Source organism: Lissotriton vulgaris, chromosome 3_1 (genome assembly GCF_964263255.1).
Source record: "Lissotriton vulgaris chromosome 3_1, aLisVul1.2, whole genome shotgun sequence".
Lineage (NCBI taxonomy): Eukaryota > Metazoa > Chordata > Amphibia > Caudata > Salamandridae > Lissotriton > Lissotriton vulgaris.
In genome coordinates, this window is record NC_141689.1 from 1,082,055,036 (window position 1) to 1,082,068,312 (window position 13,277).

At 44.3% G+C, this 13,277-nt stretch overlaps 1 protein-coding gene across 2 annotated transcripts in view; it reads right to left on the reverse strand.

Moving 5' to 3' along the window:
- Positions 1-13,277, reverse strand: part of RASSF6 (Ras association domain family member 6) — a 312,787-nt gene that overhangs the window by 61,214 nt on the left and 238,296 nt on the right. For both annotated transcript variants that reach the window (XM_086961518.1, XM_086961519.1), the window contains exon 6: positions 794-972. In XM_086961518.1, the coding sequence (XP_086817644.1) occupies positions 794-972 (179 nt within the window). The remainder of the gene's footprint in view (positions 1-793; positions 973-13,277) is intronic.

Below are 13,277 nucleotides of genomic sequence, written 5' to 3' on the forward strand. Positions count from 1 at the left end.
GTTGTTACCGGCATAGCGCCCTACTCCTGCTTGATGCAGCTCGACCTGAGCCCCAGCATTGTTTTGCAGCACCCTTAATTTTAGGTGTGCGTACCCAGAAGTCTATTTTTCTTCTGGTCGTCCAAGGATTTAGGGCTGGGTGTGTCTTTTAGGGGACACATACCACCCACTTCCTTGTTTTGGTCCTGAGGAATACCGGGGATTTTCCCCTGATGGTAGAAACATGTCGACCAACACATAAAACAGAGATAAGTAGGTTGTAACTTCCCTACTACTGTCTCACCTATATTTTTAATTTTGTCCAGTTACTTTTTTATTAAACTCTATATAAAAGCATACCAGGACAATTTTAACACTTACACTCTTTTTTGTTTGCACCCCACATTTCACTACCAGCTCCACTGCAATTGCAGGTGTTGAAGCACACCCAAGTGACGCTAGGCCACTTGGGTGGGCCCCGATGATGAAGCAAGTCACCACTAGGTGGTGAGTGAGGGGTTTCCTAACAAAGGAACAATGTTCCCTGAGTTTAGACAAAAGCCTTAATTTACCCTCATCGGGTAGTACTCCTCCATTTTGTTCTTTTGAACCTTGACCAGGGAATCAGGAGTATTCCCCGTCCGACGACTACGGACGCAACTCCTTACTCTCCTACTTGTTTTCCACGATTATGAATGTTGTCAACCATGCACGGCAAATTCTTATATAAATTATTGTGACGACAAAAAGCTATTCGTTCAATTAACCACCGATTTTTAATCATCAAAAAGGGCAAATGTTGATGCAGTCCTACCTTGTAGTTGTAGAAATGCCCATTAATGGAGAACCTGTGATGCTGCAAGTTGCGCCTCTCAGCCGCTGGAGACTTCACTCTTTTCGTCACCAGAGCTGCATCGCTCATAGTTCTGTAAAGTGAGGGTGATTCAGGCTTCTCGCTGACCTTTGGCCTTAAGGTATCATAGCAGGAAAATTCTGCAAAGAGAACAGGTAATATATGAGACCTTTTCATGTACAGGAAACCTGGTGCACATTCTCACAGCAGCTATCAGTTCATAGCAGCAAAGTAACATATCTATCTATCTATCTATCTATCTATCTATCTATCTATCTATCTATCTATCTATCTATCTATCTATCTATCTATCTATCTATCTATCTGTCTATCTATCTATGTCCGTCAGTATGCCTGCCTGTCCATCTGTCAATCCATCTACATATGTGTGTGTGTGTGCGCACATGCGCACTGGGACGGAGATGTCCCCTGCATGGTATACAGGTGTATTCCCCTCCTCTGATTCCCTAACTGCTTGTATATCTGTTATCCTGACTTATATTTTGGTCTGATGGCATGCTAATCTAAGTATGTGCACATAAGCCTAGGCCTGGTGTTGACTATGTGAAGTCCAGGACGTGCCCTGTGACCTGGAGGGCCATGCCAAGCATGCCCTCATTGTGGGCAGAGGATTGCGGTCCCAGTTCGGAGTGCAACACAGAATGCATGTCGGCAGCAGTGTGTGTTTTTAGAAGAATCAGTGGTGTGACAGATCTTTTTGTTTGTGTCACAGGTAGTGAGGCTTATTGGCCCACGTGTGTAAAGTTCTGCTATGATATCTATGCCCAGAGCATTCTGCTGGCATTCCGTGTGTATGTCACATGTACAGTGCATGTAACTTGGTGATAAGCTGTGCACATTAGCGAGCTTGAGAATGGGGGTCCGAGGAATCCATTTTGAAGCATTTGGCCTGGCACAGAAGAAGAGTGAGGGTACATTCTGGGCTCTCACAGCATTGCCTCTTTTCCTTTAGCTGGAGGGCTGAGACTCACACACTGAAATGAGGAAATGAGGATGCAGTCAGAGCTGGAGGTGTCTGTTAGCATGGAGTTGCTTATTAGAATTCCTGAGCACTGCCATTTTGAGGATAGTAGGCTTGAGGGGTGGGATTGCACTCTCTTTTGTGTGAGGTGAGTACGTTTCTAAGTGAAGCTTGGGTTTTTGCCTCTTTCTGATTGCTTCTTCAGTTGTGACAAGCAGGTACAGAAAACCCACATCACATTCTGCCTATGTTGTGGGGGTTGCCTGGCTTAAAGATAACTCCTGTGCTATTTGCTGTGAGAAGTGCTACTTTATCCAAAGGCTGTGTCCGGAGAGCAGACTGAGGCGGTCACTTGAAAGAGGTAACACCCAAAATCGGATCTGCGCTTTTAGACAATGGAGCCACATGGCAGTGTCTCTACCATGGGAAAGAGAAAATCTCTATATATAGATGGTTTTTCTAAGAGACTTGTAATCAAGACTGCTATTGGTCTTTCAGACAGGTGAATTGGGTCTTTATGCACATTTAGGAGCCTGCAGAATATGAAAAATCTGGGTTGTAATTTCTTTAGGAAGATGTATTCTTTATGTTCTAATTTTCCAAGTTCCCTCCATTTATCCAGAGATGAGTGATATCTGACTGCCAGCTCATTTTGATATTTATTGTCTCCCTGCCTGTAATAAGCTTTATTACACTAACATAAGGCTTCCTTCATGTACTCATTTCTAGACCAGACCACAATATTACTCCCTTTATCTGAGGGATTAATCACTAGGGACCCGATGTAGGTGGCCATTTACTGGCCGGTAACGGCCGAATTCGGCCGTTACCGTCCGGTAAATGGGTTTTCAGATGTAGGGGGCCTATATTTTACCGATTCAGTAAATTTACCTAATCGGTAAATTTACAGAATCGGTAAAATACCGAATCGGTATATTTACCGATTCGGTAAATCCACATGTAGGTGGCACTCCTAAGAGTGCCACAGGCCCTTAAGAATCAGTATTTTACCACCCAATACTATTGGGTGGTAAAATACCGAATTCAGGTGTGCATGCACATCTGTGCATGCACACCTGTGCAATGTGACACACAGACATGCCCTTAGGGCATGTATGTGTGCCACATGGCACACAAGTCCGGAATTGGGGTGCTAGAGGGTGTCAAAGTGACACCCCCTGCATCCTTGCTGAAATCGGTACTTACCGAATCCGTAAATACCGATTCGGTAATGCCCATTGATTCCTATGGGCTTCAATGCCCATTGGAATCAATGGGCATTACCGAATCGGTATTTCCAGATTCGGTAAATACCGAATCTTAACGATTCAGTATTTACCGAATCTGTATTATCTACATCGCCCCCCTCTATTTTACCACTTCTTAAATACAGATTGAGTATCATTCGGTATTTAAGAAATGGTAAAATGTAATTACCTACATCAGGCCCTAGATCCCTATTCCCCCTCAGTGCCTGTAATGCCTTGTACTGGAACCAGGCTACATTCGGTTTGGTCTGGAAAATTTACGTCTCCTGAAATATTACAATTTCTTAACAGTTTGTGAAAGAAGTCTACACTGTTAAAGGGCACATGTGAAGAGTGTATGACTTTTGTTTAAATCCATTCTTTTAGTAATTATCCATAGTGAGGCTCATATCATTAAAAATTTTAGTCACCTCTTCATCTCTCTGTACGTTGTCAAGTTCTGTTATATCAATTCTCATATTTAAATGTCTGCAGACAGACCTGCAATGTCCCCAATGTAGTTTGGCAGCCCAGGGTTTTTTTTGCCCTCATGCCACTGTGAAATACCCAGTATGCCCTCTAAAAAGTGTACCTTATTGAGTGGATTAGAGGTATCTGTCAAGTCCATAGATTCACCACTTTCCTAAATACTTCGATATTTTATTCTTTTTGCATCATTATGCTTAGTTTGTTGTATCTTTTCACAAATGTCAGAACCCGGTCCATCATAGTTTCTTTTGTCTCAAGCAAACTTTCCTTACTTTCATTTCACTATGTCTTTCTCATATCTAGTTAATCTAGTTTCTGTTGTTCCCTTAAATTTGGTTATGCGGTCGCCAGTAGGTAGTTATGGTTAGGATCTTATTTCTAATCAAAACACGTTTTTTTTTCCCAATATCTTTGGCACCGTTTGACGATTCTTCGCAAAATTTTCCAAACTAATGGTTCATTCAGGTCAGCTCCTGTCTTGAACATTTTGGGGTGATTCGTCAAATGGGGTCCGAGAAAAAAGGGGGGATCCCAAAACACCTTTTCCAAATGTTAATTCCCAAAGGAATTTTGAAACAGGCTACAGCCCGAACTGTTGAACGGAATTACACCAAATTTGGCAAAAGGGTAGCTCTTGGTTCAGAAAGCACCCTTTTTTTCAAATGGTGTAAATCCATTTAGTAGTTCCTGAGAAATTAAAAAAATAAAAATATTGATATCTGAGCACAGTGGAGGATTTGCGTACCCTAACGAGCAGGAGCTTCATTCTGATTGGATGCCAACACTCCAAACTAGTAAGTGTTGGCAGCCATCTTGTGACTCGGTAACCGAGTCAAAAAAAAACATTAAAAAACAAGAAAAGGGGGCAGGGTGGAAACACCCTGACCCCCTAGGCCTGCTCACGGGGTCCCACAAGGACTCCCAGGGCCAATTATTTTTTTTTTTTAATGGGCTTAATTCGCGAATCCGGCAGAAATTTGAAAAAGAAACGAAGGGCCCCACCATGGCAGGGACCCCAGGGTCGTTTTATTCAAGAGACATGTCTAACAACAGCCAAGATGAAAATATATTTCTTATCTGCTTTCTTCCACCGTCCAATTGTAAACTGAGTCCCAGGTTTTGAAATATGTACATTTCTGACACGTGCTATTCACAATATGTATCGATTATTGCCACAATACTTTCATATTACAGTCTTTGACCTTGCGGGTGGCTGCATTTTGGATATATTTTGCCCCTCGCCTATGTTGGTGGTAGAGGGCACCCTCCCACCTGCTCCAGACTCTTGTGTGGGTTCCTGCGTTTGAACTCACAGGGGAAACCCTAAGCACCCCACCCAACCCATAACTATAATGTTTCATGCTCACCACGAGTCATTTAAAAGTCACCAAAACTCAGAGGCAGATGCTACCCACCCCGTGTTTCTGCAGAAACACCACCTGTGTGCAAATTACATTTACTGTAGGTTACATGGAACATGTGTATTATAAATGGGTCGCTGTGTACATGTGCGCATGCATCTATGTATAATACATACATTGAGGCCTGGGTGTTTCCTATGCCTGTGGGTATGGCTTCGTCAAGCATGCCGTACCAGATGCATCTAGAGGCCTTCTATATCGGTCACAAGTTAAAGCATGCACGCTGTACACATACATGCTGTTATGGTGTACATGTCAATGCACGCAGTCTTTTTTTTGGGCGGTGGCGGCCTGTTCACATGTAGCCCATAACACACTGGAACAAACGTACTTCTTCCAGAAGAGCATCGGTGTCATTGGGCCATGTGTATGGCTTTTCTAAGCTGATTTAATTAAGTGCAAATGCTTCTGGTTGTAAACACTTTGGGGCAGATTTATGAGGCCCTTGCGCCACGTTTACGCCACTGTTGCGTCACGCAAGGCGGCGTAAACGTGGCGCATCCCTACGAATGATTTACAACGTGACGCATCTAGGCAGATGCGTCACGTTGTAAAGCCCTGCGCCGCTTGTGGGCGTTCCGGCGCAGGGTGGGCGTTCCGGGGCAGGTGCGCCTCGCAAAAGTGGCTGAGTGAAATCTATGAGATTTCACTCAGTCACTTTTAAGCCAATGCTGCGTCAAAAGCATGCGCCTGCTTGAAGCAGGCGTAGGTCTTGACGCAGCATTGTTAAAATGGGGATCCCCCGAGCCTTGCTGGAGCTGCGTCGCGCTTGCGACGCAACTCCAGCAATGCGCCACATTTCCGGCACGGATGCGTCACGCATCTGTGCCGTTTTTGCACCATGGTGCGCCGCATTATAAATGCGGCGCACCATGGCTGGCGGAGCTGTGGCGCACTGTGGCGCATGTTAACTGGCGCATCCCTGGGGATGCGCCAGTTAACATAAATCTGCCCCTTCTTGTCCACCTTTGTTCCTGTTATTAAATTAAGCTCCGCTTCGCCCGGAGTTTGGTAAAGTGGGAAGTAAGCAGGATGCCTGTTGATTTGGTGCAAACACGCGGAATCCTGTGCAGACAAGGCCGCTGTGGCGTTTGCTCAGTGATTTGTTGTGCCCAAGTCCACGGGCTGTAGAGAATAAGCCCAGAGCCCGCCTTGCCTTGCAGCTAACAGTTGTGGATGTTTCTTCCAGGCTCCAAAGCGGTTTATGGGTTGTGTGGGTTTCACAAGCTTGCATTCCAAGATCTTTCCCCACCCCCCTTTGAGCTGAGAACTGCCTGGAGTTTTAAGTTACCCCAAACACAATCTGCTCCCTCAAAAATGTCTAGATTTCAAGGTCTGTGTGGTTTTTCTGTCAGTCCCAATAACAAGGAACAATAACTTCATACGTTTCAAGCTCAACCTTGAAAAGAACAAACTGCATTTCGCTAGCAACATGGTTGTTCACTTCTGCACTCATTAATGCAGTGGGATCCAGACCAGTGACTTCCACTTTTTTTAAATTGTATTCCTAAATTGAAGGAAAAAACCTTTAGCAGAGAATGCCCTAGACAATGATTTCCAGCCCAGCATCATCTCCACTCACTCACTCTCGCATCATTGTCGCAGAGAGTTACCGCAGGAAGAGTCGACACGTTGAGATTTATTTGCCTTTATTTGCCTTAGAAGTGAGCAAATGATAAGGATCTTGTTCAGCAGAAAGTTCGGCCTTTATTAGGTCCCACAATCATAATGGCGCAACATTAAAAAACAAGCTCACGGAGGTAACACTCAGCATTTCATATAGTGAATAACCATATTCTGATTTGCGTCTTGTGAAATAAAAAATATAGAGATGGTGTCCACATTTTTATTATTAAAATTGGAACAAGCTCTCCCAGTATAAGAAGAGCCTGTGCGTCCATGCCCTGCATAGAACAGACAAGTTCACAAAGGGCCTGAAAATGACTGTTTCTGGAAGGAGAACCCACAAAGGCATAGTTGGTTGTACACTACTGCTGGCCAGAGGTCAAAGGCCGGATCTATGAATATTGTAGACTTGACAAGAGTGAAGCCATCCACAGCAAAGTTTAGTCCTCTTTTTAGTACCCGATTCAAAGGATATAAAGCCGGCACTATTCTCAAAAGTTCTGACTCTACCAACCCTCTTTGCTGCTTGCAAACCGTGGCCATGCACAGGGTATAGGATCCTCGGGGCTAAAATCAGCCCCCTTCCCATTTAAAACAACAACAAAAAAACATACAATATGTGAAAGGACCTGGGGGATGGGGTCCTCAGGGCCCACAAAATATTATGAGGAGGGCCACAAAGCCCCTCTTCTAAGAAAAAAAGGCATCTCGCCGAACCCCTGCCCCCTCCCTGCAGCACACTGCAAACGCACCTCCTGGCACGTTGTGGGTTGGGGGCTTAAGTCCCCCAGGTCCTTAAGGGTGCTTAAGGGTGATTAGGGGCCAACTAACCTACCAGGTATCTCCAGTAAGCTCCACACATTTGTGTGGGGCTTACTGCAGGTACCTGGTGGGTTAGTTGGCCCCCAGGGACCCTCAGGATTTAAGGGGACTTAATCCCCCAAACCAGAACGCACCATGAAGTGTGTTTGCAGAGTGGTGGAGAAAGGAGTGGACTGTGTCCACCTCTCAGCTATCCCACTATCTAGGGCATACTGGAGGTATCAGGTAGGATAGTTGGCCCCTAAGGATCCCCAGCAGTGAAGGGGACTTTATTCCCCATCCAAGAGCATGTCAGGAAGTGTGTTTGCAGAGTGGTGGGGAAGGGGGGTGTGGTCTGGTATGAGAAATTAGTAATCCTGCTGTGAGGGACCTACTGGAGGTAATAGGATGGGTAGTTGGACACAGTAGGATTGCTAAGAGGTCTTCAGAGGCCATGTCCACCTTTCTCCACCACTCTGCAAACATGCCTCCTGGCACAGTACTGGTTGGGGGAAGTAGTCCACTTTACTCCTGAGGGAATTTGGTGGCCAAGTAGCTATCCTACGCAGTGGAATTCCTGAGCACTGGTAGGAGGTTCAGACTCCTTTCTGTACCACTTTGCAAACACAACTGCTATGTTATAGTTAGAAATTAGCATTTAAAAATCCTTAGAAATTCACTGAGAAAACCATAGGTTTCAGGGACTTTATAGTTAGTTGGACACTTAACTTGTACAAAACCAGATAATGTGGCCATTATAGTTAGTTGACCTAACTATAACTCGTGCCTCCGCAATGCACTGCTGATGACATCACATATTAAATCACTCATGACATGGTCAGTGACATCACTGATGACATCACTAACGACATCTCAAATGACATCACTAATGACATCATCCAGTGACTGAGTGTTTCTGAAAGTTTAAGAATATTATCTATATATACGCCAAGGTGTATTCAAAGAATGAGTGGGTGTATGAGTGTCTGTATGGATTATTTTGTGGGGACATGTCTGACTGTATAAGTGAGTTACTAAGCATGTCTTAGTGATTGCATGGGTGAATGACTAATCTGTGTGAATGTCTGGATCAGTCTGCAGTTGGTGTGTACGTGGCTGCAAGGGTTGGTGACTAGCTACATGAGTGTCTATATGGGTTATTGATTGGTTTTCTGAGTACCTGTATGGATGCTTGAGTATCTGTGTGGGTGGTGTGAGGTGTAACTCCCTGCATGGATGTGTGAGTCGGTAATTTAGTGGGTATATGGGTTCATGAGTGCATCTGCGAAGGGCTGTATGGGTGAGTAGTGTGTGTATGGCTGTGGCGGTGAGTAAGTGGATGTATCAGTGGATTATGTGTGAGTAGTGTCATACGTGAAAGGCAGTATCTGTGAGTGTTGGAGTATATAACGAACTATATATAAGAGTGAGCGATTGTGAGAGTGGCTGTATGCATGAGTGTGTGCTTGTGTCAGGGATTGTACAAGAGAATAAGTATTTGTTAGTATATGTATGAATAAGTGAGGTGGTGTGTATATAACTGTATAGATGAGTACATGGGAGTGTAATTGATTGATTGCATGACTGGCTAGGTGTGTGAGTAGCTCTATAGGTGAGTGGCAGTGTGTGAGTGTCTGTATGGGTGTATGACTACATATGATAGTGGCTGTATCTATGAGTGACTGCATGTATGAGTGACTGTATGGGTGAGTGAGTAGATGTATGTGTAGATCTAGGAATTAGTAGGTGGGTATGTACTAACTGGTATTGGTGTGTGTATGGTTTTGAGAATGGCATTCTGTATTTTAGAGTGGGTATATCAAAGGTTATATTAGGGTGCGAGGAGGTGCATCAGATGGTCACATGGATGATGTCATCAGTGATGTCCTTTGAGATGTCATCAGTGATGTCACAGACCATGTCAGGAGTGACGTAATATGTGATGTCATCAGCAGTGATTGCAGGGGTGTGAGGAATAGTTAGCTCAATTAACTATAACGGTTGAATTGCTCTGGTTTTGTATGAGTGAAATGTCCAACTAACTATAACATCCCTGAAACGTGTGTTTTTTTCAATGAATTCCTTTTTAAAAAAATTTTTTTTATTGAGTTTTATATCAGCAGGCAGCCAAAAGAGGAAGAAAAGAACACATAGAATTCATAAACAAATTCATACATAATACATAATACACGATCCACAATTCTTAAAATCACAATAAATAAGATTTGCATATACGCAACTTAATGTTTCATATCCAATTCGATATAGGTAACCACAATTTCAGAACCAATAATTTCTTTCTTTTACCCTTAGATTTATAAACCGCAGATTCTAAATGGTATGTAGACAGTAATCTAGATTGCCAGCAATAAAAGGTGGGTGGTTCTGCGTCGAGCCATTGGGTAGTTATACATAATCGAAAAATAGACATGAATTCCTATGGTTTTTTAAATGCTAATTTCTAACTATAACGTCCCTGAAACCTATGGTTTTGTCAGGGAATTTCAAAGGTTTTTTTAAATGCTAATTTCTAACTATACCGTCCCTGAAACCTATTGTTTTTTGAGTGAATTTCTAAGGTTTTTTTAAATGCTAATTTCTAAAGTATGCCTACAGAGGAAGAACGTGCAGAAAGAGGAAGAAAGTCACAGAAAGAAGCTAGAGAAATGCATAAAGAGGCAATAGTAGTACAGAAATAGGAAGAAAGGTGCAGAAAGAAGCAAGAGATATGCAGAAAGAACCAACAGAGATACAAAAAGAGGCCTTGTTGCAAAGTTATCCTGCCCTGGGCACCACCCCAACTTTTTGTTGACTGGTACTGGTGGTAACTGACTCTGACTGACCCTGAGCTCTTCCTAACCAGGCCCAGAGCCAGTGCTATGCTGAAAGACACTTAGAATACAGTGAAAACACCTACATACACTAGGGTTCACTACGGATTAGGGTACACCTGGGCTTGGCATGACCTCCCCTCTAAGGCCTTAGTACATAGTAGGGCAGGGGGATTAAAACTACCTCTAAGTCCCTAGCATATAATAGGGCATGACAGTTTAGAGGCCAGCAGCTCTTTTCTGCACTTGCATTGCTGAGCCTGAAGCCAGTTTAAAAGTAGCCCTGTGTGTGCAGAAAGAGGGAAGAGGGGTGCAGAAAGAGGCAAGAGAGGTACAGAAAGAGGGATGAAGGGTGCAGAAAGAGGTGAGAGCGGTGCAGAAAAAAGCAAGAGAAGTACAGAAAGAAGCAACAGAGGTGCAAAAAGAGGGAAGAGGGGTGCAGAAAGAGGCACGACTAGTGCAGGAAGAAGCAACAGGGGAAGAAAGAGGCAAGAGAAGTTCAGAAAGAGGAAGCAGAGGTGCAAAAACAGGTAGAAGCAGTGCAGAAAGAGTAAACAGGTGTGCACAAAGAGAGAAGAAGGGCGCTAAAAGAGGCAAGAGGGTGCAGAAATTTACAAGAGAGGTGCAGAAAGAAGCAAGAGCAGTGCAGTAAAAAACAACAGAGGTGCAGAAGCTTCATTCTGATTGGATGCCAACACTCCAAACTAGTAAGTGTTGGCAGCCATCTTGTGACTCGGTAACCGAGTAAAAAAAAAACATTAAAAAACAAGAAAAGGGGGCAGGGTGGAAACACCCTGACCCCCTAGGCCTGCTCACGGGGTCCCACAAGGACTCCCAGGGCCAATTTATTTTTTTTTTTTAATGGGCTTAAATCGCGAATCCGGCAGAAATTTGAAAAAGAAACGAAGGGCCCCACCATGGCAGGGACCCCAGGGTCGTTTTATTCAAGAGACATGTCTAACAACAGCCAAGATGAAAATATATTTCTTATCTGCTTTCTTCCACCGTCCAATTGTAAACTGAGTCCCAGGTTTTGAAATATGTACATTTCTGACACGTGCTATTCACAATATGTATCGATTATTGCCACAATACTTTCATATTACAGTCTTTGACCTTGCGGGTGGCTGCATTTTGGATATATTTTGCCCCTCGCCTATGTTGGTGGTAGAGGGCACCCTCCCACCTGCTCCAGACTCTTGTGTGGGTTCCTGCGTTTGAACTCACAGGGGAAACCCTAAGCACCCCACCCAACCCATAACTATAATGTTTCATGCTCACCACGAGTCATCTAAAAGTCACCAAAACTCAGAGGCAGATGCTACCCACCCCGTGTTTCTGCAGAAACACCACCTGTGTGCAAATTACATTTACTGTAGGTTACATGGAACATGTGTATTATAAATGGGTCGCTGTGTACATGTGCGCATGCATCTATGTATAATACATACATTGAGGCCTGGGTGTTTCCTATGCCTGTGGGTATGGCTTCGTCAAGCATGCCGTACCAGATGCATCTAGAGGCCTTCTATATCGGTCACAAGTTAAAGCATGCACGCTGTACACATACATGCTGTTATGGTGTACATGTCAATGCACGCAGTCTTTTTTTTGGGCGGTGGCGGCCTGTTCACATGTAGCCCATAACACACTGGAACAAACGTACTTCTTCCAGAAGAGCATCGGTGTCATTGGGCCATGTGTATGGCTTTTCTAAGCTGATTTAATTAAGTGCAAATGCTTCTGGTTGTAAACACTTTGGGGCAGATTTATGAGGCCCTTGCGCCACGTTTACGCCACTGTTGCGTCACGCAAGGCGGCGTAAACGTGGCGCATCCCTACGAATGATTTACAACGTGACGCATCTAGGCAGATGCGTCACGTTGTAAAGCCCTGCGCCGCTTGTGGGCGTTCCAGCGCAGGGTGGGCGTTCCTGGGCAGGTGCGCCTCGCAAAAGTGGCTGAGTGAAATCTATGAGATTTCACTCAGTCACTTTTAAGCCAATGCTGCGTCAAAAGCATGCGCCTGCTTGAAGCAGGCGTAGGTCTTGACGCAGCATTGTTAAAATGGGGATCCCCCGAGCCTTGCTGGAGCTGCGTCGCGCTTGCGACGCAACTCCAGCAATGCGCCACATTTCCGGCACGGATGCGTCACGCATCTGTGCCGTTTTTGCACCATGGTGCGCCGCATTATAAATGCGGCGCACCATGGCTGGCGGAGCTGTGGCGCACTGTGGCGCATGTTAACTGGCGCATCCCTGGGGATGCGCCAGTTAACATAAATCTGCCCCTTCTTGTCCACCTTTGTTCCTGTTATTAAATTAAGCTCCGCTTCGCCCGGAGTTTGGTAAAGTGGGAAGTAAGCAGGATGCCTGTTGATTTGGTGCAAACACGCGGAGTGTGTGCTTGTGTCAGGGATTGTACAAGAGAATAAGTATTTGTTAGTATATGTATGAATAAGTGAGGTGGTGTGTATATAACTGTATAGATGAGTACATGGGAGTGTAATTGATTGATTGCATGACTGGCTAGGTGTGTGAGTAGCTCTATAGGTGAGTGGCAGTGTGTGAGTGTCTGTATGGGTGTATGACTACATATGATAGTGGCTGTATCTATGAGTGACTGCATGTATGAGTGACTGTATGGGTGAGTGAGTAGATGTATGTGTAGATCTAGGAATTAGTAGGTGGGTATGTACTAACTGGTATTGGTGTGTGTATGGTTTTGAGAATGGCATTCTGTATTTTAGAGTGGGTATATCAAAGGTTATATTAGGGTGCGAGGAGGTGCATCAGATGGTCACATGGATGATGTCATCAGTGATGTCCTTTGAGATGTCATCAGTGATGTCACAGACCATGTCAGGAGTGACGTAATATGTGATGTCATCAGCAGTGATTGCAGGGGTGTGAGGAATAGTTAGCTCAATTAACTATAACGGTTGAATTGCTCTGGTTTTGTATGAGTGTAATGTCCAACTAACTATAACATCCCTGAAACGTGTGTTTTTTTCAATGAATTCCTTTTTAAAAAAAAAATTTTTATTGAG